This window comes from Lissotriton helveticus, chromosome 1_1, assembly GCF_964261635.1.
Source record: "Lissotriton helveticus chromosome 1_1, aLisHel1.1, whole genome shotgun sequence".
In the NCBI taxonomy this organism is placed as follows: domain Eukaryota; kingdom Metazoa; phylum Chordata; class Amphibia; order Caudata; family Salamandridae; genus Lissotriton; species Lissotriton helveticus.
Window position 1 is genome coordinate 1,374,674,362 of NC_136057.1, and position 25,497 is coordinate 1,374,699,858.

At 46.0% G+C, this 25,497-nt stretch overlaps 1 protein-coding gene across 1 annotated transcript; it reads right to left on the reverse strand.

The window, feature by feature from the left end:
• Window positions 1–798: 798 nt before the first annotated feature.
• Window positions 799–22,731, reverse strand: PVALB (parvalbumin). Its single transcript, XM_078683846.1, has 5 exons — window positions 22,648–22,731; window positions 12,858–12,925; window positions 3,532–3,664; window positions 2,503–2,612; window positions 799–967 (listed from the first exon to the last, which is right to left on the reverse strand). The coding sequence occupies exons 2-5, from the start codon at window positions 12,916–12,918 to the stop codon at window positions 939–941; spliced, it is 333 nt and encodes a 110-aa protein (XP_078539972.1). The 5' UTR covers window positions 12,919–12,925; window positions 22,648–22,731; the 3' UTR covers window positions 799–938.
• Between the last annotated feature and the right edge of the window lie 2,766 nt (window positions 22,732–25,497).

The following is a 25,497-nucleotide window of genomic DNA, read 5'->3' on the forward strand; positions in this document are numbered from 1 at the left end:
TGCGAACCAACTGTGACAAAGCACTGAAGGCTAGAAAGTCAGGACTGGTTAAAGGTGCAGTACATGCCATGGGGTTCCATGGCATCTCTGCTGCTCCCAGCCACTGGTGTGGTTTATTCCCACCCGTTTCTAGCTTCTGATTGCCTTACTCTACCCCTTTACTCCCAACTGCTCCCTGAAGATCTGTCTCATACTACTGCTTTTTATATCGCTATACTTGGGTCATTTTTCTGTCATTTTCTTGCATTCTCTTTGATGCCATCTGCAACTTTCCCCTGTGGTATTGGTCTCTCTGGCGTGACATGTCTCTCCCCTGTATTCTGGCAATTGTCCTAGTTTGGTTCCGCCTGCACCTAATCATGTGCCTTTGTGCCCAGAGGCCTGTGCTCCTCAATCCGCAGCAGCAATCTCATCTCTCCACTTGTTTCTGATGTGGCCTTGCATGCTTTCTTTTTAACAGTGTGATCTTGTTTTCATAGGCATGACCTACTGCTGATTTGTGGTCAGTGATTAAAAGGCCTTAAAATGCAATTAACGATGCTTCTCGTCTGGTCCATGTCAGATTTTCAGGGTAAATGAGTTCTATTTAGATTCACTGTGTGTAAATGTACCTTCTTTTGATATCCTAAAATATGGCATGACTCCTGCCCTCCAGGAATGGCACAGGACACCCTAGGGAAAGTAAGTGAGAAATCTTACCATGTAATTGGAGTGTCAGAAGTTAATTAGAGAGCTGGTCTCACATTGCAATGCCCAGTACCATCCCACAATATGCACAAAAAAGAGACAGCAAGGTGGTGGGGTTGACCTTTTATTTTCTGGTGTTATTACAGCATCTTCCATCACAGAGATCCAAGGGGGGTTGAAGAACGGCATAAAAAACAGGAGAAATAAATATGGTGGGGCCCAGAGGGGCTACGAGGGTTGAGGGGTCACATCTAGCACTCTGCCACCAGAGTTGTGAATTCTGCAAGAAAGAGGGAAGCATGGTACAATCAATATACTTCACACACTGAGGCAGCGCATGAGCAAGGAGCAGTGGCATGGGGCCTGATGACCAGTTTGGCGGATGGGATACTCTGTCGCAAACGTGACGGCAGTCGCGTAGCAAGGTCAGGTGGTACCCGGTACGGAACATTTCTTGTCACCCCCGGCTTGACAAAATGGCTACAATATGTGTTTAACACATATTTTTGCCATTTTGTCACCCCCCTCAGTGATGACAACCCGGGGCAGCACAAACCCACCGCACCCCCCCTTCCTAGGCCACTGCGTGATGGATATCCCACCCGCCATATTATGAGTTCCATTAAGTTCCTTTTGATATAACAGAACTCAATAATCAATCAATAATAATCTTTATTCGATCTCCAAAAGCAGATTATAAAAGAACACAGATTAAAAACATACAATACAAAGAGAAAAAAAATTTAAATAGCTATAATAAAAGTTCATTAAAATCTTGGAGGGGTTAAAAATACATGGATCTTAATTCAGCAGCTTAATAAGTAACTAGCATCATATAATACAAACAGACTCACTACCAATATATTTATATATAATGGAACTCATAATACGGTGGGACGGGCTATCGCTCATGTTTGTGACAGAGTATCCCAACCGCCAAACTAGTCGCCAGGCCCCTAGTCTTGCGAAGCAGCTGAGAGCATGGCGTAATGATTGGCAGCTCAGGGGTGTGGTTAGTATCTAGGGTGGGAGCTTAGGGGTGTGGCTGGGACCCTCTGCCCATAACTGTAGTTATACCTCATAACGAATGGGTAACAAGGAGGCCTTTATATTTTGTTTATAATTGTTCCTTTGCTGTTAGTTAAGCAGACATCAATTGACAGCTAATGTCTAATGAAAATTTGCTGTTATTTAAGATGGAAATTGGTGTTTACTTTGCCTTTCATTCACTGCTGAGTGAGGCGATTTTGTAGCGTGAACCAAGTGACAATCTTGATAGTGTGCAGGAAGTGTGACAGGAAAGACTGCAGGATGGCAAACGTTTTCCAACACACAAGAAAATCTAAATGCTTGTAAATAAACTAAAAATATGTAAAAATGTATCAGCGGCAAATAAAGTACAAATGAGATGCATTGTATTTTGGAATTCTGAAATGTAACAAAAACAAATATATTAATTGGATCAAAACAAACCAAAGAATTCGTGTGATGCGCAAATGATGAATATATGCTTGTGGGCCACATGGGTTAAGTACTAAAGCTACTTGTTAAATGTTAATTTAGTGGCCATTTAAAAAGGCAATTTTAACGTAACATGTGCTCTCTGCAAATGGTGGTACTGGTACCATAGCACATCATGCGTTAGCCTTTTTAGGGACAATGTGTTTCAAAATGGCCTACTGGTACACTGCGGGAGGCCCGCGGTCCCTGCAGGGTGGAGGGTTGTGGGGCAAGGGTACCGATGCAACTACTATACACCCGCCACAATTGTGGAAGGCAGCGCGCGAACGAAATGTCACTTCTTGTGATACGCACCATCTACGCCGATTTTGCCGTCGCCGTCCTTGTCTCCTGCAGCTAGAAGGCACGTGGCCTCCTTGTCAGACAGCGGCCGCCCATTTTTGGCGAATCCTTGCAAAATGAGCCTGAGGAGAAGAGATGGGGAGAGTGTAAGTAGTCTTACACGTGGCTGTGATGCCATTGCCAATCTATAGCTGTCTTTCCCGCCATTATTATCAGTCTCACTTTAGCTTTCCTGTCATGTTGCTGTATTTTCACCACCAGTGCTTGGTTGTCTGCTCTTTCTTTAGTGTTACCCTTGTATAACAGCAGTCTCTCTGTGTACAACTACTTGACCTCTGTGCAGCGCTTTACACTCTGTGTAGTAATATGCTATCTAGTGGTACTCTGTGTATCTGTTTTTGAATAGCAATACTCTGTGCAACTATCTCATGTATAATGTTACGTATTCTCTGTTTAGCGGTGCCCTGAGCTGGTTGTTCTGTCTAGCCAGCCCGTACCTATGCCCTGTGTGCATCGCAGCACAAGATGGTGCCTTGCTTGAGCTCCTTCAACCATAGGAAGCTATGGCCTCTACAGGAGTGCCCCTGCATGCTGGCATCGATTCACTCTCAAAATGTGCCCCAAACAGCAATGCCCCCCTCAGCTCTCTCCCGTGCAGCGGTGTCATGCACATTGATTGTCATGTAGTGCTGATGCACAAAATGGCACCTTGGTTGAGCTTCGTCAACTATAGGAAGGTACACCCCTTGCAGGAACGCCCTTTGTAGCTGTCCCCTGTATGCTGGAATTGACTCACTGTCAAGCTGTGCCCCAAACAGCAATGCCCCCCTCAGCTCTCTCCTGTGCAGCAGTGTCATGCACATTGTCCTGCAGTGTTGATGTACAAAATGGCGCCTTGCTTGGGCTCTGTCAACTATATGATGCTATCCTGTGAGCTGTGGTAGCTATTTGCTGCTTTGTGATGCAGCAGTTCCCTATGCAACTATGCACTGTTCGGTGGTGCCTTATGTTGAAAAAAAGATGCACAAGTTGCCTCCCTACTTGAGTTCATCCATCTCAATGAAGCTGCTGCAGTCCTGGTCTAGCATGTGGAAAACTTTCTTGACATCGTCATGGCTGCGCTTCTTCAGTCCGAGGAGCTGAAAGAACTTCTTGTGGTCGAAGGAGTCGGCAGCTGTGGATGAGGAGGAAATCTGGTCAGTGTCATTCCTAGACAGAGCCCTAGCCTCATTCCTGACCACTCAATCACGCCGCGTGCTCTGGGGAATATTAAGAGACTTAGGAAACGTGGGGCAGGACATAGGCGCTCAAGCATTAAGGAGACATAACCTAGGACGTGACTGCCGTAGCAAGAAGTGGCATTGTGCTGAGTGCATCACAGTAACTGTATTTCCTATGTTATGTATTGCACTGTGAGGAAAAAACTGGGTAGATAAATTGGGATGTGTCGGCAAAGGCTTAGCACAGCAGGCGCGGCTGCATAGAGGCGAGTAATTGAGGGCTGTTACTGGTGCAGATGGCAATGTATGAAAGTGGTGGTGGGCAGTGGCACTAGGGAGGTGGCATTTTAAGAGTGGATAGATTAATTTGCTGGGGCAGTGTGAGGGCGCGTTAGTTGTTGGAAGTGACGATGCATGGACACTGGTGATGTGCGAGGAAGTATGAACAAATGGGGAATGGAACTAGATGAGGAGAGGACAAGTGGAGGCGGGTAGTGACCAGCTTGGACTCCACTGACGTTGGCAGCGGGAGACATCCAATGGGATCTGGGGGGCAAATGATGCATGGAAACTGAGACTTGTATCTGGGTAGGTTGGAGGTCTGTTGGCTGGCAATGGAGCATGGATATTGCTCGAGTTGGTGGGTACAATGAGGCATGAAATGGAATTGTGGCACTGTTACAAATAAGGGTTTTAAGGAGACTGGTTCATCAACTCTCTCACGCAATTTTTATCGTTCTCATACTCGATCCCTATCAAATCAAATCAAAATAGTCTTTATTCGATATTTTTCAATCATAAAAGACATTTACAAGTTCATCCCCCACCCAAAAGATAGTAAGATCAACAATTGATCATTTCAACTTCATCTAAAAAAAAAAAGAGCTTACTAGCTCATTCATATTTACAAAGATTAGATATTTTATATTAAAAAGATAAAACAGTATTAAAAAGGTAATTCATTCAATGCTAGATATATTGGTTTCTCAATACAAATTACAAAATCGTATAGCAGCATATAACAACTGGCCCTGGGGTTATTGCAAACTCATTTTACGGGCCCGAATTATCCACATCCAGTGTAAGAATTTAGACATGGCTATAACAACTGGTTGAGAAGTATCAGTTCTTAAAATCCTAATGGCCTCACTAGCAGTTTTGAGGCCTAACTGAACACAAATCGGTTTGAGCCACGATCTTCTAGGTACATTATATTCTGGGCAGGCAAACAATACATGCCCAATATTTTCCCTTTGGTCAGTGCAAAAAGGGCACACCGAACTTTGGTTCCCACGCCATTTTACAGTTAAAATATTTAGTGGTAGTGTCCCCACCCTCATCTGGTGATACTTCTCCCCTGGAATGGGTAATCCAATCCCAGTAGGGTGCTAGGGCCGGTACATGCTTGAGCTCTAAGAAATCGGTGGTAAAAGATGGTTCAATAAGACATCCAAAAGTCTTAGCCTCAACCATGTTCCAATACAGATCACAAAGTGTTTTCTTGGGTGGGAAGACATTCCTAACAGGGTCATCCCATAATGGAGATAGACCCATAGCCGTATAAATTGCTCTCACCTCCCTCATCCATTGAATTTTATGAGATTTATCCAAGTCTCTAACCTCGAGGAAGCCCTGGGCATACTGGAGGAGTTCCGGGGTTACCCATAGTCTCCTCCAGTAGGCGACTGATCTATATTTTGCCATTTCCTCGAAGCTATGAGATCCCAGGTCATAATGGAGAGGTATCAAGGGAGTGGATACTGGTAAACCAGTGATGTTGCGAAAAAAATTGTTTTGGGCAACCGTCAACTTGGTGAGGTTGCTAAGCCCCCAGAGTTCTGCCCCATAAAGGACCGCTGCTCCAACCTTTGCATTGTGAATCTTTAAAACGGGAGTGATAGGCCTGGTGTGTGATGAATAAAATTCCTTGGTGAGTGCTCCTGTCAGTTGTGCATGCCTCGTAACCAGCTGATTGGTATGCTGTTTCCAATCTAACTTGTATGACAGGGTAATGCCCAAGTAATTAAAGACTTGGGTCTGTTCTAGTTGAACCCCGTCCATAACCACCTTCCCTTTAACATATTTCCGTTTGTGCAGAACCATGAATTTTGTTTTGGCTGTATTGATAACAAGACCATGGTCTGCACAAAACACCTCAAAGACTCCAATAGCCTTCTGGAGCCCCTGTTGTGTCTTTAATATTAACAGAGTATCATCCGCAAACATCAACAGGGGGATCAGTTTTCCGGCCAACTTAGGTGCGTCTGTCGGTTGTTGCTCAAAGTACCTGATCACCCTGTTGATGTATAGCGAGAAGAGGGTTGGGGCTAGTACACAACCTTGGCGTACTCCCCTTGCAATGGGGAATTTGTCAGTTACGCTACCCTGCTGATTCCATCGGACTTGGGCAAAATTGTTCTCGTGCAATCTAATTAAGAAAGACAGAATTTCATTTGGGATACCCTGTTCTTGTAAAACTTTCCACAACTTAGCACGAGGGACCAAGTTAAATGCTGACTTAAGATCAACAAAGGCTGCAAAGAGCATACCCCCCCCCCCCCCCAAGTACCACTACCCTCCAATATAATAAAACAAATCTAAAAACTTGATCTATAGTGCTAGTATGGCAGCGAAACCCTGCCTGTAAGGGTGACAAAATATCTTGTTCGTCTATCCAGCCATGGATGCGCAGCAGTACAAGCCTCGCCACTACCTTTTGGATACATGCAATAAGGCTGATAGGCCTATAATTTCCTGGATCCGAGCATTCCCCTTTTTTAAAGATTGGGGTAATCTCAGGTCCCTTCCAGGACTTAGGGATAGGTGAGCCCTTTGCAATGCCATTGGCTAGCAGCTGGATATAGGAAGCCCAAAGGTCCTTGTCGTGCATAAATAGATCTGCAGGAACCGAGTCCAAACCTGGGGCCCTTGCTTTTGGGATGTTGTTCAGGGTTTTTAGAACATCAGCTTTAGTGAAAGATAGATAGCTAGCACTCCGATTTATATGCAAAGATGCTTCACATCCATCTTCATCACTAACCTCAGAGGGGAACTGGGACGCATAGTGGGAAACCCAAGCATCTGGTGACACATGGTTCATGGGTTCTCCTCTTTTAACCCCCCTTCCCCACTTAACAATGTCCCAGAAGGAGGACATAGATCTTTCTTTGCTGGCTCTTAGGAGATCCTTCCAGTAGCCATCATCCCATTCGCCTTTTGCCCTAATTTGTCTTTTTTTATACATGACTCGGGCATCCTTTATCTTCATTATATCTTTAGTCTTTACTGCATCTGACAAGGCCCTGTAAGCAGCCCTGCAGGATTTATCATACCATTGGTCCTCCTTCCTCACTGGCCTACACTGTCTTTTGGTGACCTTTTTAACAAAGAAGGATCTCAATTTATTAAAAAACACATCGTGGATCCTACTGACGTTAGATACCGGAGCCTCCACAATGGAGTTGCTCCTTAGATCTGTAATAGCCTGGGTAGTTAAGTCCCTCATAGCTGCAACACTCTCTTCATTTGTTACACAGTTTGACCATCTAATACGTCTATGGTCGTTTGAAAGGGAAATTTGCACATTATCCCTTAGTACTTCGCTATTTGATAGATCAAACAGCCTAAATAACAAGACTAATGGGTCATGATCACTTTCCGCCCGTAGCTCTATCCACATATCAACAACACTGGACCAATTCTCCTTATTAGTAAGAATGTAGTCAATGCGACAATGTGATATGCCATTATTGAAAGTAGGGGCACCCTGTGTATCAGAACCCGTTCTTCCATTAGTGGCCCGCAACCCATGCTCCACACATAAAACTTTTAATTGCAATGCGGCCTCTGACCACTTTTTTATAGGTAATAAGGACAGCTGAGGGATTTCCCAGATATAATCTTCTTCCAACGTAAGATCTATATCATAATTATATAAGGGTTCAAAACAACAATTAAAATCACCGGCAACGATAATGTTGCAGTTCAAACAATATTGCTTAAAAAGGATATCTAATTGGTCAATTGCCTCTGTGGGTTTACCGCCTGGAAGACCCCTTGAGTAGATGTTAAAGATATAAAGATCTTTACAATGATGTCGCTGGAGTTTGACTAGCAAAATATCAGGGCTATTTGTAACCAACTGGAAAACAGAGTACCCACTGTTCTGTTTTACCCATGTCACCAGTCCCCCCTTTGACCTTCCCCGTAAGCTTGGAATAGCCGAGATATAAAAGTGTAGGTAACCTTGCTTTGGTTCTGGGGTTACCTGCCAAGTTTCCTGGTGAAGGATTATATCCTTAGTATCCAGGAATGCTAGCCAGTCCAAGGATGTGATTTTACTTTTTAGGCCTGCAACATTCCATGACACCAGGGAAAAATGAGCAAAAGCATTAACATTAGATTCTTCCATACTAGTGATTTGACTAACCCTACAATCTTGGGATGGAATACTTACATTCATACAATTCTCCATTACCACCAAATTAGAAAATGTTTTTACGTTTACACTAATATTAGTATTGGATACAGGCGGGTCGTAGAGATCATTAGTTCCATGTGAAACCTCCACAGTATTTTGTTTGTTTATTACATTTGTCTGAGGTGTGGAAATATCATTTGTCGAGGTATTCAACTGAACTGTGGCATCTCCCACTTGGTATTCGCCAGGTGGGATAGAGCATGCAATATTACCTCCCCTCTCAAGTCAATCACAATCGTTTAACCCCGATAGGGCCTCATATCTGTTTCCCAGAGGCATTCCCCATTCGTTAGCAGGAGCCTTTATTGCTCGTCTATTTCTCACAGTGTCCCATACGGGCCCCGGGGTCCTAGGGAATGTTACATTTTGTTGTTCACCATAGAAGAATTTTAAAGTGAGCGGAACAACAGTCCCACTTCTTCTTTGTGGCGGAAGAATATTGACCAACACATTGGGTAGAACAGCCGGGTGGGAGAAAGTCACCGCTACACAGTCTCCTATCCCTATCGATCCCTATCAATTTCACTCCTTTTCTCCATTGCATCTCCTCTGTCGCTATCCCTTCCTTTCCCTCTCCTATACCTAGCTCTCCTTTGCCTTCATTTTCCTCTTCCTCCTTGCTCCCTCTACCATTAAGTCCTACTCCCACTCTAAGAGCCCTGCCATGTACTCAGAAGAAGGTTAAAGGAGGCATTTTTGCCCAGGTCACACTTTTTCTCAGGGCCGAGATGGATTATAGATCATGAAAGAAGCCTTTCCTGTTTATTAATGAGAGGGGAGCAAATATGTTATCTCCTTCCCTAGAGGATATTTTTTTTATTAACTTAGAAACAGGTGCTCGTGCTGTGAAGTGGCCGCATGAGTTTTTTGGCACAGGCCCCACACAACTTCCCACCTGCCTGCAGCGTGTGACAAAGCAGGGTTGCTCCTCCCCTCTCTGGAAATAGTCTAAGAGGAGCGTAGTAAAGGCTGTGCTAAGCAGAGTAGCCCCAGCACCTTTGAATGAGCTACACCAGGGGCAAAAGCCCCCTCTCTAAATCCACCCGGCTCGCTGCTCCATATGAGCCCAAGAAATGTGTAGTAAACTTGAGATTTGGCTATTATCTCCCAAGGTATTTCGTCAATTCGAATATTTTCTAATTCGGTTTGTGGTTATTTTGACTTCATTGTGTGCTTAGCTTCCACAGAGTTATTTCTGCGCGTAAATAAATATGAAGTGCACTGTACGTCTGTACCTGTTTAATGGGCGTATTTCGTGGTGGCCTTCAAAGATAAACAAAAGAATGCTAAATGTGGGATTTCCTGTGAACATAGAAAATAGGCAGGCCCCATTGCTGATCAGTTTTAGTCATTAGCCAACAACGTCTAAAAGAATTGCACTCAGATTTAGTCCCAATTCTGGACTTGATATGACATCCAGGCGCCATTGTGGGGAGTTGGTCTTATGCTGCCCCATCTCCCAGAGCTAGGCCAGAATTTCATCCTGCCCTGACAGATTCTAAATCTGTTTCCGGCCTAGTGTACCCCAAATCTGCACCCAGTAGATCCAACGACTCCTCTTTACCTGGCAAATCTCAAGTCTATTACTTGAAGAGTCACATCAGATTTAGAAACAACCTTTCCCTCTGGCCATGTCCAAATGACTTTCCTATCACCGTCCACCCCTTCCAGCTGACTGTGGAAGGTTGACTTTAACTTTCCCGGCAGTTCTCCAGATAAATATTCCAGTTACTGAGGAAATTGCTGTTTCTAAGTTTGTATTTTTGGAATAATATGCGTGTGTAAAAAGATTTTTCTCCCTGGGCACCCCCAAACTTCCCAGCCCCTTCACTTGCCTCGTACCACTCGACTTAGATTTATATGTTTGCACCTGGATCTAGACAAAGACTTTAAATTATTTGTACAGAGCACTGTTGTCTAGGAACAGGGCGTCCTGTTGCAACATACACGAGGTTACGCGTAGTGAGTGGCAGTCAGAGAAAAGCGAGGTCTTCATTTTTAAAAAAAAGATAAAGTGATTATCGACCCTAAAATATCGACTGGCAACATGATCGATTCCAAGAAATCAACTTCCACAATATCACAAATGTTTGCAGATGTGGAGTTAGAATAGTACATCTATTCCCCCTAAATATGCTTACCTCGACAATAGTATGCAGATCTATAATTTGAAGCTATATTTTTCCAGGTCGATATTTTGACATCCAACCTGTTTGGCAGAGCGAATGAGCAATTGAGTTCCAGGATTTCGAGGTCAGATACGTGAAGAAACACTTCCCATTCATCAGTGTAGGGTTCAACTAGAAGTATATCTCTAAAGGTCGGTCGGCCTTATTCTAAAAATCACCAGCCACACACACAGGCATTTCAAAGGGGCACATTTGGTTACTAGAAGCCAATGAAGAGATGCAAGGTGGGCAGAAATACGAGTGCTTCTATTGAGACCCAACATAAGCTGTGCAGCTGCAATTGTGAACCACCTGAAGTCTAGACAGAAAATACAAGGGGAGTCCTGGTAGCAAGGAGTTGCAGTAGTCAACATGAGATGACTTTTAGGCTTCAAGTAACATTTTTTCTTGTCAGTGGTGAGCAGAAGAGGAGAAGCAACAAAACACTTTTTTTCCCCGATATGAGGTTTGACTGACAGTCTACTGACAAAAGTAACACCAAAGTTACATGCTGATGAGCATGCATCAGGAAGGGAGACTGGCTCTGCTGGCCACCAGAGATGTGACAATGGGTTAGAAAGTTGGCCAAGGACAAGCACTTCTGTCTTTGCAGCGCTGAGCCAGGGGGAGCTGAGACTCATGCAGATAACAAGCAGCTAGTCAATTGTCGCATAGTGTGTAGCATCCTCCATATGAAAGACCAACAGAGTGTCTTCAACATAAAAAATAGGTAGCTCGTAGCCTAATGAGGCCCGATATTGGAGGAAGCATTGCTGTTAAAAGGGGTGAGGCTGAGTGATGACCCTGCAGGTAACCGTCAACTTAAGGCTTTAAAGAAGGATTTACAAAGAGGGCACTGCTTAAGCCCTGGTGACATCCAATAAGTATCTCTTTCCCACGTTTTTGGACTGACTGGAGTGGGAAACCAAATCAACTGTTGCAGGGAGATCTAGCAAGATGATGATGGACGCCATTCCATTGGAGAAGTGTGGTTCAATGGTTAGAGCGGCAGACCCTGATGCAGAGGTCTGGCCCGGGACCAGGGTTCAATTCCCACCTCGGCGGCTCTTGGACTCAAATTTCCACGGACCTGATAATTCTCGCCTCGGTGCCTATTCCAAATATGGAGTCCCACTCTGCAACTCTGGGCAATAGCTTGCTTAATCTCCACAACGGCCCCCACAACGCTAAGGATGCCTGGCCTCCACCTTGGGGGTGCCCAGGAGTGGACACCCCACAGGGAAAGCCAGGATGGGTTCCACAGCGGTATTCGTACAAGCGCCTTGAGACCCTTGCGGGTGAGTAGTGCGCTATACAAGTATCAATTTACAATTCCATCATCCATAGAGGCTCTGATGTCAACGACAGAAGAGATGATCATCACTTGTGTGCATTGACCAGAGTAGAGCTAGATTGAGGCAGATCAACAATAGAGTAGGTTTCCATGTATTAAAAAATTTGGTTTTTGATTATGCTGTCAAAGACCTGGGCAAGAGAAGGCAACAGTGATATAGATCTGAAATTGGAAAGGATGGAAGGATGTACAGAAGGTATTTTTTTTAGCAGAGTAGTAATCAAAGCTTTCTTCCAGCAGAATTGGGACCATAGCAGACAGAGCTGTTCCAAATTTCCATCAAAGCCAGGGCAGCCGAGTTCCTTATGATATTATGACCCACATAGGGCAGGTGTCTATAGAAGAGCCTAGTTTCATAGATGTGATCTTATAAAGTAATATTAAGGAGGGCCAAGGCCCTAAATGTAGAGGGAGGTACTGGCTGCAGAGAAAGAGGTGTAGAAAAAGAGAGCAAAAAGATATGGAGTGCAATTTAGAGAGTACGAGAAGGAGGGAGCAAGTGAGGATCCCGCTCCCTTGCCTCCCCCCATTCCCATACCCTACTCACTCCTTTGTTTTTATATAGATTGTGCAATATGTCATAGGCTTTCTACCGTTTGTATTAGTTTCTGAATACTACCTCATTGTTATTTTTGCCATATTGCAACAAATACTCTTGTGAAGTGCTCTGATACCCCCGGGTCCAGCCAGCACTATATAAAACATGTTAAATAAATAAATAAATCTCCAGTCCACACCTAACACAGTCCCAACCTAATATTAGTCACTGCTCGTCAACTGCTGGCAAACCCTCTCCCTTTGAAACTCTTGACACCTTCTATGAGCGCAGTACTCATTGCCTCCCTGAATCATCCCTGTACCGTTTAGTCCTATGTATTGCCCAAAAATGTATTGTTGGGGCTCCTGATGTGCATGCGTTGGGGACCCCTTATTGATGCCCCAGAACCCCCTAGTTGAATCTTGCATTGGCCACCACTGATCCACATGTAATACTCCAACACCCCTCAACCTCAATCACGTTCAAACAGCCTTCAACCTCCTGCAGTGTCTCAGAACCCATCACCCTTCCAGGAGAACCATTAACACATTCTCTTACCATTAACGTCCCAGCAACTCTCATCACCCAACGTGACAGGCACACTTACCTTTGAAGGCATCAATGGCCTTGGCGATGTCAGCAGCGGGGATGATGTCAGTCATGGACATGTTGGATCTGAAGAAAGAAGAAGAGACAGTGAGCAGCACTGCCTCATCATTTCTAGGTATATTAGCCAGCCATGGGCACTTACTCTGGACTCCAAGAACAAGGGGTTGAAGTGGGTGGGAACTACTGGGATTCGTGTTCCCATACTTTTTCATGAATGCTATGCTGTATTACCTGGCCTTCCTAAATAAGCACTCCTAGACTGTGACTGGATATGGTGTACAGGGGGTCTTTGCCTACTAAGAGTAAGCACCTGGACTTTAACTGGATGGTAGGGTGCACCTGAGCTTATGTTGAATGTGGGTTCCACCTGATCTTTGCTTACATCTGTGGTACATCTGGGTTTTGCCTGGTTACCTGACGCCCCTAAGGTTTGCCTGAGCATTGGACTGCACCTGAGCTGTGTCTGGATGTTGGGGCATTTGCTTTCAAAGGCAAAGGTTTGGAGACTACACTTCAGCATGTCATTGAATGTTCCTGAAGCTAGAGTCTCTCTTCTGTTCGATAAGTAGCCCCAGTCCCTTGTAAGGCAGAGGTTGGCCTCTGTTGATACCATCTGACTTCTCTGGCCTTGGAAGCTGGTCCAGCGGTGTAACCGACCCATAGCCGCAAAGGTTCCTAGGTCCATGCGTGATGTGTTTGCTCCAGTCCATGCCTTTTCTTTGATTCTAGGACTTGTAGTCCTGTTTATAATGGAATTACTATGACTACAAGTCTGCAGCATTTCATGTATGGACCTGGGAAATTTGACAGGACTGCCAACCAGTGGATACCCTTCAACCGATCGCCCCACTTCCATTCCTTTCTTTCATTTTCTCATTTACAAGAGAATGGATCGTGTCCATGTTTCAGGTGCCGCACTAACCATAGTACGGAACGTGTTATGAGAGTGGGAGCCTACTATGGACTCCTGAACTACACCCCCATAATTATTGAGAGAGTTGTCTCTCAGTATACTTAATAGAGAGAACATTTTGACATTGGAGATCGATTGAATTTATATTACCAGCATACTTACACCCTTATGTGTACTATTCTCTAATATACTGGATGAACTGATGATATGAAGATTTTAACATAGTATTTACCATATACACCACATCAGTTGCCTTGAAAATGTCCCTGCTCATTACAAAACATGCGATGGCTGTTGTATGGATGACATATTCACATGTATCATTGAATTCGCTGCACATTTATATGGACAAATCCCTTTGGATTGGATGTTCTACACACACTACTTTATGGATTTGATTTGTTCGACTTCTTTTATGAGTGCTTCAGTGTCTTTGTATAAATTCAGGGGATACTCTTTAACGGATCTTCCCACTTCCATCCCTTTCCATTCTTTCATTTTCTTATTTACGAGAGGAAGGATCATGTACTACCATGTTTGTGGGCAATGCTTGATTCAAACACATAGCCCAACATCCTTATAATGGGCAGCACAGGCATGACAAGGATGAACTTCCAGCATGAAGGTGGCAGTTGTCCAGCACTCTTAATGGCAAATGGCTGACCCACTCACATTCCCCAATGGCAATAAATCAAGGTTTTACAGCTCAATGATTGGCGCCTTAGCTCTAACTTCACGTCTAGTTTTTAATCACGTCTAGGCAACCACAGCAGTTAACATCAGGGTTTGCAACATAATTAGCAGTGCTATCTGCACACCACAAAATCGTTTTCATGTCCTTTGAAATAAACTGTGACAACTTGACACTTCCTGGTCAGATTTGACCTCTCTCTGACCTTTTCTAGTTAAGCAGTGGCATTGTAAATTAACCCCCAGCCCTGCCACAGTCATGCTTTATCACCTTAAGCGGGCGAGGGTGTGGTTGACATTAGAAACACTGGTTAGTTGTTTATGATCCTGTTCGGTCTGCACCTCGGAAGATAAAATCTCTCAAAAAGAAATTAAGAGTACATCATAACAGAGGTGAGGTATTTGGAGCCAGTCCCAAGGAAATAATCTGCGGAGTAGCCCAATCCTAGCTCAGTCCCACCCTCGTCAACACTTAAAAGATACCCTTGGCCAACAATGCACACACGTACTCAACATCATATGCTACACTGATGACACAACTCATCCTCTCTGAAGACACCATCAACACCAAGACCAACTTCCACAACTGTATGACAGACGTTGCCAACTGGATGAAGCTCAACAAGGACAAGACAGAGGTACTGATTTTCGGACACAAATGCTCCCCAAGGGATGCATCCTGGTGGTCCACAGACCTCTTACCTACTCCTACCCCCAATGACCACACAAGGAACCTAGGCATCATTCTAGACAACAAGCTATCCATGATGACTCAGGTCAACTCTGGCTTCTCCTGCTTCCACATCCTCTGCATGCTTTGTAAGGTATTCAAATGGCTATCCCAAAGCACAAGGCACGCCATCAGCCAGGCCCTCATCTCTAGAAGACTGAACTATGGCAATGCTCACTATGCAGAGATCGCAGCCCACCTCCTCTGATTACTACAGGCCGTACAGAACATCGCTGACAGACCCGCCGGAATATCCCTAGACGAACCCACATCACCCCCTAGTTCAGGGAAACCCACTGGCTCCCTGTACATAAAAGATGCCAGTTCAAGCTCTTGACCGATTTATACAATGCCCAACACAACTGCGGACCGGCATCCTTGAACCAGTGCCTGAACTTCCATCAGCCACCCTCACACCTCCACTCTGTGCCCCTTTCTCTGTACCACAACCCCCACATTCGACATAGCAGATGTGGAGGTCGCTCCTTCTCATACCTAGCAGCGAACACATGGAATGAGCTTCCCTTTCATCTACCGACCTCCACATGTCTTCCAGAGTTTGAAAGTCGCTGAAGACCTGGTTATTCGGCTAATCAATTGGACTCTGCTGGCGCTTGGATACCCTCAGGGGTGACAAGAAGTGCTCTAAAAATCTACTGATTGATTTATTGATATTAAAGAAAGCACAGGAGGCGAAATGATGAGAAAAAGAGCAGGAAAGAGCGAGGGCAAGACGGAAGAGTGAAAGGACAGAAATATTAAAATAAGGAATAAACTGATACGAAGGAACAGTGAAAAGGATGCGTTATGCAAGGGTGACATTTTTAGTGGATGGACGGGTACAACGATAATTGCATGGGAGTATGAAAGCAAGAATGGATGGAATGATCAAAGGCTGGATGAATGGGTGGATGGAAACCTTGATGGAAGGGTGAAAGAAAGGGCAGGTGGATTGATAAATGGAAGGTGAAATGATGGATGGCTAAAAAAGAAAGTATGGATGAAATGATGGATGGCTAGATTGAAGGATGGATGGGTAAAAGTCTGGATGAATGGTTGTAAGCATGAGTGGAAGGATGTAAGAGTGTAATGATGAAAGCGTGGATGGTTAGAATGAAGGAAGGATGGATGGAATGGTGTAAGAGTGGATGTATGGAAGCATGAAAAGATGGGAGAATGGTTGGATGATGGATGGAAGGCTTAAAAGATGGATGGAAGGAGGGAGAAAGGGACCTATTCTGGGGTGGGTAGGTCTTATCGCTTTGCTCCCCTGGTGACTTCTGAGGGACAGATCGAAGTTGGGGGCATTTTAATGTTCTGGCTACCCCCTTGAAATAATGTATTTTAAAGGGATCAATTTTATGGAAAAGCCTTCTCTGCTGGGTCTTTTTGTCGGCTTAAGGTTGCATCTAGGATGCATAGATCTATGCCAGGTTTTGAGGTTAACCGGGATGTAAATGAGTTTTATTTCAGTCATTACAGGTAAATGGATATCATGCAGATGTCTGTAAAACGTGGCACGAATGCTGCCCTCCGGAGATTATGCACCTGCCTCACTCCCTGTGTGTCTGTCACTTGAGCCTCTTCTGACGGTTCTTTTGTCCCACTGGAAAGCTTTAAGGATTCGCTCCTTTCGGGGGTACGGCCTTGGGACACACTGCCATCTAAAAACTGGGCAACTTACTAAGCATGCAGGAATGATCCACCACCCAGAGGCCCAGACCCCAGATGTAAGCTGATCCCACCTAGCAAACATGTGTGTGGCGCCCCTGCTGTTCTAGCCCTGGTACCGACATGCTGCTCAGCCAGGGTACCTCCTTCCAAGCACTCAGTGCCCACTGCTGTTCCAATGCCGAGACCCTAAACACTGTTCAGTTCTGTTAACCTCCATACAAGCACTCTGTGCCCACTATTTTTCCAGTACTGGGGCACCACACACAGCTCTACCAGGGCACTTCAATTCTTAGAGACTGTGACCACTTCTACTCCATACCGGATCTGACTCGCAGCTCCATCAGTGCACCTCACTTCAAACTATCCAAGCCGACTGCTGTTCCAAGGCCAGAGCCCCACACATGCGGCCTCTGCCAGAGCGTCTCAGTTCTTACAGCCAGGGTACGCTGCTGTTCCAGTACTGGCACCTCGGGCACAGCTCCTTCGGTGCATTCCATGATAACCCTGTGAGCCCGCCTCCTTTCCAGTACTGGGAACTCCACGTATAGTTCTGTTACAGCAGCTCAGTTCTAATATTCAGTGCCACTGCTAAGCCAATAATAGACCCAGAAGACCGAACCACAGCTCAGCCAGTGCACCTCAGTTCTAACATCCAACGCCACTGCTAATGGGAACCACCACAGCTCGGCCAGTTCACCTCCCTTCGTCCAATTCCACTCTTAATGGGAACCACCACAGCTCAGCCAGTTCACCTCCCTTAGTCCAATGCCACTGCTCATGGGAACCACCACAGCTCAGCCAGTTCCCCTCCCTTCATCCAATGCCACTCTTAATGGGAACCACCACAGCAAGGCCAGTTCACCTCCCTTCGTCCAATTCCACTCTTAATGGGAACCAGCACAGCAAAGCCAGTTCACCTCCCTACGTCCAATGTCACTCTTAATGGGAACCACCACAGCAAAGCCAGTTCACCTCCCTTCGTCCAATGCCACTGGTAATGGGAACCACCACAGCTCAGCCAGTTCACCTTCCTTCGTCCAATGCCAATGCTCATGGGAACCACCACAGCTCAGCCAGTGCACCTCCCTTCATCCAATGCCACTCTTAATGGGAATCACCACAGCAAAGCCAGTTCACCTCCCTACGTCCATGCCACTGCTAATGGGGACCACCACAGCTCAGCCAGTTCACCTCCCTTCGTCCAATGCCACTGCTAATGGGAACCACCACAGCAAAGCCAGTTCACCTCCCTTCGTCCAATGCCACTGCTAATGGGAACCACCACAGCTCAACCAGTTCACCTCCCTTCATCCAATGCCACTGCTAATGGGAACCACCACAGCAAAGCCAGTTCACTTCCCTTCAACGGGTGCCACTCTTAATGGAAACCACCACAGCTCAGCCAGTTCACCTCCCTTCATCCAGTGCCACTGCTCATAGGAACCACCACAGCTCAGCCACTTCACCTCCCAAGATCCGTATAGCAGAGACGGGCTCCCTAAGTTCCAACGTATGGGAAGAGCTACTTCGGCAACGCAAGTCCTCCCCCAGAGACTACCTATTTGAATCTATCCAAGTCCTTGGCCTGACCGACATCTGGGAAACATCGAAAGATCTTTTGTCCCTAAAAAAAAATCGCCAAAAAATCGGCTCGCATTATCTCAGTGATCGAAGACAAGCAGGATCTAGCAAACGGGGCCCATGGCTGGATAACGTTGGGTGACTGTGGAAAAATACAACCACAAGCATACCTCAACATCGGTATGAAAAGGGAACTCAAAGAAAAGCTGCTAAAACTACGCCTAGGCGTGATCCCCATACTCCCTCACCTCCCACCCTGGGAAAGAAACAACTCTTTGCAGCAGTGTCACCTGTGTAAAATCGCCAAGGAGGACATTGTCCATGTTATTTGCATCTGTCCTAGACTAAAAGACCTGAGGCATAACTTTTTACTACCATTCTTTAAACTACATGCCGTTCGGTCCTGCTGGCAGGCAGTCAAATTGTGCTTTAACACCTATAACACTAAATTGAACTGTCAGGTCGTGAGGTTCTTTGATTCGGCAAAGAAAAGACTATACAGTGCTTGACGAACATTACACGGCCCTGAGGACTAGCACCAACTGATCTCAATTAATTCTTCACTTTTAACTTAATTTAATCTGATACGCCTAAGTAAACACGTCTTTTAAAATGTATATATTGGTGTTTTTACAATTTTGTAAAGGTTTTTATTAACCATGTACAAACAATAAACGTATTGAGACTTCACCTCCTTTCGTCCAATGCCACTGCTAATGGGAACCACCACAGCAAAGCCAGTTCACCTCCCTTCGTCCAATGCCACTGCTAATGGGAACCACCACAGCTCAGCCAGTTCACCTCCCTTCATCGAGTGCCACTGCTAATGGGAACCACCACAGCTCAGCCAGTTCACCTCCCTTCATTCAATGCCACTGCTAATGGAAACCACCACAGCTCAGCCAGTTCACCTCCCTTCGTCCAATGCCACTGCTAATGGGAACCACCACAGCTCAGCCAGTTCACCTCCCTTCGTCCAATGCCACTGCTAATGGGAACCACCACAGCTCAGCCAGTTCACCTCCCTTCATCCAATGCCACTGCTAAAGGGAACCACCACAGCAAAGCCTGTTCACCTCCCTTCATCGAGTGCCACTCTTAATGGAAACCACCACAGCAAAGCCAGTTCACCTCCCTTCATCCAATGCCACTGCTAATGGGAACCACCACAGCTCAGCCAGTTCACCTCCCTTCATCCAGTGCCACTGCTAATGGGAACCACCACAGCTCAGCCAGTTCACCTCCCTTCCTCCAATGCCACTGCTCATGGGAACCACCACAGCTCAGCCAGTTCACCTCCCTTCATCCAATGCCACTCTTAATGGAAACCACCACAGCAAAGCCAGTTCACCTCCCTACGTCCAATGCCACTGCTAATGAGAAACACCACAGTTCAGCCAGTTCACCTCCCTTCGTCCAATGCCACTGCTAATGGGAAGACCACAGCAAAGCCAGTTCACCTCCCTTCATCCAATGCCACTGCTAATGGGAACCACCACAGCTCAACCAGTTCACCTCCCTTCATCCAATGCCACTGCTAATGGGAACCACCACAGCTCAGCCAGTTCACCTCGGATGTATGACGTTACAACGCATGCTTTTACATCGCATACTTTTACAACGCGGTTTTTACATCGCATACCATTACAACGCATAGCGCTTTGAGGTGCTGGATAGTGAATAGTGAATTCCAACTCCAGTCCCCGTGGACACTAGGGAAGGTGTTGGATAGTAAATTAAATCTATTCCCTATCCTAGAGCGCCCCCCAGCGCAATGCGTTGTAATGGTTTGCGTTGTAAAAGTTGCGTCGTAAAGGCACTGCGTGGTAAAAGTTGCGTTGTAAAGGATGTTTCCCGTTCACCTCCCTTCATCGAGTGCCACTGCTAATGTGAACCACCACAGCTCAGCCAATTCACCTCCCTTCGTCCAATGCCACTCTTAATGGAAACCACCACAGCAAAGCCAGTTCACCTCCCGTCATCCAGTGCCACTGCTAATGGGAACCACCACAGCTCAGCCAATTCACCTCCCTTCGTCCAATGCCACTCTTAATGGGAACCACCACAGCTCAGCCAGTTCACCTCCCTTCATCCAAAGCCACTGCTAATGGGAACCACCACAGCTCAGCCAGTTCACCTCCATTCATCCAATGCCACTGTTAATGGGAACCACCACAGCAAAGCCAGTTCACCTCCCTTCGTCCAATGCCACGGCTAATTGGAACCACCACAGCTCCGCCAGTTCACCTCCCTTCGTGCAATGCCACTGCTAATTGGAACCACCACAGCTCGGCCAGTTCACCTCCCTTCGTCCAATGCCACTCTTAATGGGAACCACCACAGCTCAGCAAGTTCACCTCCCTTTGTCCAATGCCACTGCTAATTGGAACCACCACAGCTCAGCCAGTTCACCTCCCTTCATCCAATGCCACTGCTAATGGGAACCACCACAGCGCCACCAGAATCCATCAATTTTAACATTCAGCGTCTGTTTCTGTTTCAGTGCTGAGGGCCACGCACAGGGTCATCAGAACTCCTGGCTTCTATATAACTCCGAGCCAATGCTACTCCCATGCTGAGCCCCGCCCACATTATCACCAGGGCAGCTCCATTCTAACATTCAGCATCACTGGCATTCCAGTACTTGGTTCCACACTTGGCTATATTAAGATACCTCAGTTCTAATATTTCGTGCCCATTACTATTCAAGTACTGCAGCCCACATACGACTATGTCAATGCGCCTTAACCCTAACCTGCAGCGCCCCATTATTCCAATACCAGAAATTACATGGGTCTAGGTTTCTCAATCCTGACCTGTTGCTTTTCTGTTATTCCAGCTCTGGGAAAATGACACAGAGCTATGAAGCGCCCCGATATTGCAGTATTGGGGTTCACACACAACCCTGCTGATGCACCTATGCTGCTTCTGCAGCGCCGTCTGTCTTCTGTTTGGGTAGTTGAAGGAGCCAATTAAACCAATTCTTAGATGCTATCTTTATTTGGGAGGGTCTGTTTCACCTATTTCACTCCTTTCTTTCCTGCACTCTCTTTCCAGCTCTTAAAAACCACACGTTAACAGAGGCGCTCTTTCTTTCAAATGTGTTTTCTATTTAGCTCCATTTTTTAATTGTTAATTCTCTCTTCCTCTTTCTACCTCCTCTTTTAAGCTCATAAAAAACTTGGTTACTTCTTTCCTTGGTTCGTTCCTCTTTTCCCTTTATCAGTCGTTCTTTATTTCCCTATTTTTTCTCTTTTCTTCATTTTTTCTTTCTCTTATTTCCTACTTCCTTTGACTCTTGTGTGCGTCCTTTCACTTTTTTCGTTCATTCTTCGTCCTTCCTCTGGTGTTTCTCTTTCTTATCTCTGACAGTTCACGTATTACTATGAATTCTTTTTTTTGTGAAAGCCACAAGTTACTTGTCGGGGCCGATGTGTCAAAAAGGTTGCCCATTCTTTGGGGGGAAATGTGTCAGTACATACACGCCCTGGTTCTTTCTCCACTTGTTTCTTTCACAATTTATCTTTTTCTCTATTGTACAATTTTTCTCTTTCTTTTGCCCATTTCTATCTTTATCTATTTTTCCTCCTTGTCTTTCGTTCGTTAACTCCCTATCCTTTTTTCATTTGGCTCACACATTTGCTCTATTGCTTCTCTTCATTTTTTTCTCGTTCTTCTTCCTTATCTTTCACGTATTTGTTTGCGGCCACTCCTCTTTTCTCCTTTTATCTGTTGTATTCCTGTCGCTTCTCTTTCTGTATCACGTTAACTCTCTCCTTGCTTTGCTATCCTTGTTTAGCTACTTTCCTCAGTCGTGCCCTTGTCTTTCCGTTTCAATGTCCATCTCTTCCCTTTCTGCCCCCTTTTCTATGCCCCGTCCGCTTTCTCTCCTGGGGCCTAGTTTTCACTGGAGGAGCAGGTGCAGTGGCACCGGGTCCCAGAGAATCATGGGCCTCGCTCACCTCCAATGATTGTTGCATTTTTCTACTGAAATTGCAGTCAACCATTTTCCTTTCGTAAACTAGGGCCCGTGGCACCGGTGCTACGTCACTCTTCCGCTTCATCTCTACTTCCGACTCCCCCTTTCCTTTCACCCTCCATTTCTCCGGAATGCCCTCGTGTGTGGCGACTCGAGGGTCCCTTCTTCCTTCCACACCAGGTTCTTGCTGTCCCCCTTTTTCCAAGTCCATGGGTACTTACGGTGGGTGAGTTCCGGGGGCGCTGTGGAGGCTGAGGGGCGATGGGTGACCCAGAGACGAAGGTGGGTGTCCCCCCGGGCCGGGCCTTATATACCCACCCTGCGGAACCGCTATTTTGGGACGGTGCCCTCGCCCCCACCTCAGTTTCGCACCCGCCCCACCCGTTGAACCTTGGCATCTCCCCTTGGCATCCACCTTGCTCTAATGCGGCGGAGGCACTATTAATATCCTGGCACCCGCTGCCCAAGGAAAAGAAGGCGAGGAGAGCCGTGGGCCAGACACAAAGGTATGGGACCCTGTACCGCCTGCAACCCCTTCATATGTCTTCACACTTTTAATAACCTGCAGTACCTGCCCTTGCACCGTATGCATTTCATTTGGGCACATCAACCTCCTGCGTCATTAGTTTCAAAGCTCTTGAGCTCAGTGCACCTCCATTATATGTCCAAGCAACTCTGCACCCTCTTATCACCCCTGCACCCTGCACCCGCATTGCCATTGTACCTCCGTATACCCTGTGCACCTTTCGAACCATAGCCGCCCCTTTACAAGTGTACACGTAACCTTTTCCCCTTTGTATCTTTGTTCCCCCTCTATACACCTTTATAAAGCTCGTCATTCTCTATACACCTTTCATCTCCGTACTGCCATAGTTGCCAGGTTCCCCCGTCCTGATGTCGCTCTCCAGTCCATGGGTTTTTTCCCTTGAATTCTGGGACGTGTACTCCCGGTTTTGTAATGGTATGAACAAGACAAGAAGTTCCAGATTCAAAGAAAAAACTGGAATGTGGCAGCTGGTGGCGCATTGTCCTGGGAAACTTGGCTGGGCTGTAAAACCTGCCTGGCAGAAAAGTATGAATGCATATTTATTAGTAAACTAAATGTAAAAATATACCATTTTACGGCTCAATTTATTCTCAAAATACAAAATAAATATGGGTAAATACCAAAAAGGTGTTTAAAAAATAAATACACCGGGAAATGTTAAAAAAAGAAATACCATAAAACTGGGAGCCCTAAATATAATGAAGGCAGAAGAGAACAGCATGCACACAGGCATCTTGAATGTGTGTGTGTGTGGTGGGGGTTACACTGTATGGCTTTTGCTTCACCATATGCAGGGCCAGAGAAGCCTTTTATTCCACCGGGCATTTCCCAGTGGATTGGAGCCACAGGAGGCCGATTTTAAAAGCCCTGGGTCACTCCTGGTGCATCTGTCACTTTCTCCAGCTCTCCAAGGTGAACTGCAGCAGGTGGTTCAAGAGAGAGAAAGCGAGGGATGGAGGGGGAATGCAGAGAGAACGTGATCAGATAAGGAGAAAAGGAATGAGAGAACGGATGGATGAAAAGAGAGAGATAGTGCTAGGAGACAAAGGGAGCAGGGCCGGTTTGAGCATCTTTGTCAGAGCTGCTATCGGTTTCCTAGCCCAGCCAAATGCACAGGTAATATCCATCTCGACTCCAACCGACACCCTTCACACCGGTGAGGTTGCATCCTACTGTGTCTCAAACAATAGAGTGAGTTGTTATTCCTCTCTGCGCTAAATACTATGGTCCAAATTTACCAAAAATCTGGCCATGCAGTTTTTTGTGAAAACCAACAGATCTGCACTGCACACATGACAACAAATTTTGCAGCCCCAAATTAATTTAGATTAGGGCTTGATACCATTATGGGATTATGGGTTTTCCCCTTATTTTCAATGGAGGGGATGGGAGGGGGGGGGGGGATCAATGGCCTTACTTGTTCCTGTCTAGATTGTTTTGTTCTGATGTTCTGCGTGCACTTGTCGACACATTCATGCCCTTTATAGCTATGGCCACTTGTGATGATGGCGGGTAGGCTTTCCACCATTTCTGATGTCAATTTTGTTACATGGAATGTGCGGGGTTTGAACAACGCTAGGAAAGGTAAACAGGTATTGAATTATTTGCGGCGCCATAAAGCAGACGTTTTTCTGCAGGAAACATATTTGTCCCCCTCCTCTCCTAAATCATTTGCCTGTGGTTGGGGTGCGCATCGCTACTTTGCAAACTTTAGCACATACGCCAAGGGAACAGCCATACTTATACACAAACGTCTACTCTTCCAATTGTATAAAGTGATCACTGATAGAGCGGGTTGTTACACATTGGTGACGGGGAGGTTGATGGGATACAACCGTGCTTTAATGTACATTTATGCACCAAATGTGGATGACCCTGATTTCTTTCACTCTCTGCATGCCTTATTGCTCGCCTTGGGTGCTGATTATGTTTGCTTGGGGGGAGATTTTAACCTACTTCTACAACCCGCCCTAGACAGTACAGCGGCTTCTCCTGCCGTGAAACCTAGAGCCAACAGGGTACTTAGGGACATCTGCGACTCTCTTGGTCTTATCGACATATGGCGCATGAGCAGCCCTGACGACTCTGCTTACACGCATTACTCAGCCCCCCATGAAACTTGGACTCGGCTGGACTTTTGGCTTGTCTCCCGTACCATGGTTCCTTGGTTTTGCAATATGACCCATCTGCCTAGAACGTCTTCTGACCACTCACCGGTCTGTATGCATATCCGGATCCCCAGGCCAGAGGGAGTTGAGCGATAGTGGAGGTTCCCGGGGCAAGCCAAAATGATGCAGTATTCTCGGCCGAAATCAGAGAGTCCATAATGACTTACTTTGATCTCAATGTGGGCTCTATCAGCACTTGAGCGACTGTTTGGGAGGCATTTAAAGCGTACATAAGGGGGGAATGTATTGCGAACAACTCTGGGGTTTTGAAGTCATTGAGGGGCACACTGGCTCGCTTAGAGAACCGACTGAAAGCATTAGACGTGGACCTACTTGTACATTCAGACTCGATTAAG

Bases quoted from the DNA above. Each gene is read 5' to 3' on its own strand.
- PVALB (XM_078683846.1), bottom strand. From the start codon at position 12,918: ATGTCCATGACTGACATCATCCCCGCTGCTGACATCGCCAAGGCCATT. The intron at 3,665-12,857 runs GTAAGTGTGCCT...CCTCATCCACAG, and splicing joins GGCCATTGATGCCTTCAAAG to CTGCCGACTCCTTCGACCAC. The intron at 2,613-3,531 runs GTAGGGAGGCAA...TCTTCTCCTCAG, and splicing joins ATTGAGATGGATGAACTCAA to GCTCATTTTGCAAGGATTCG.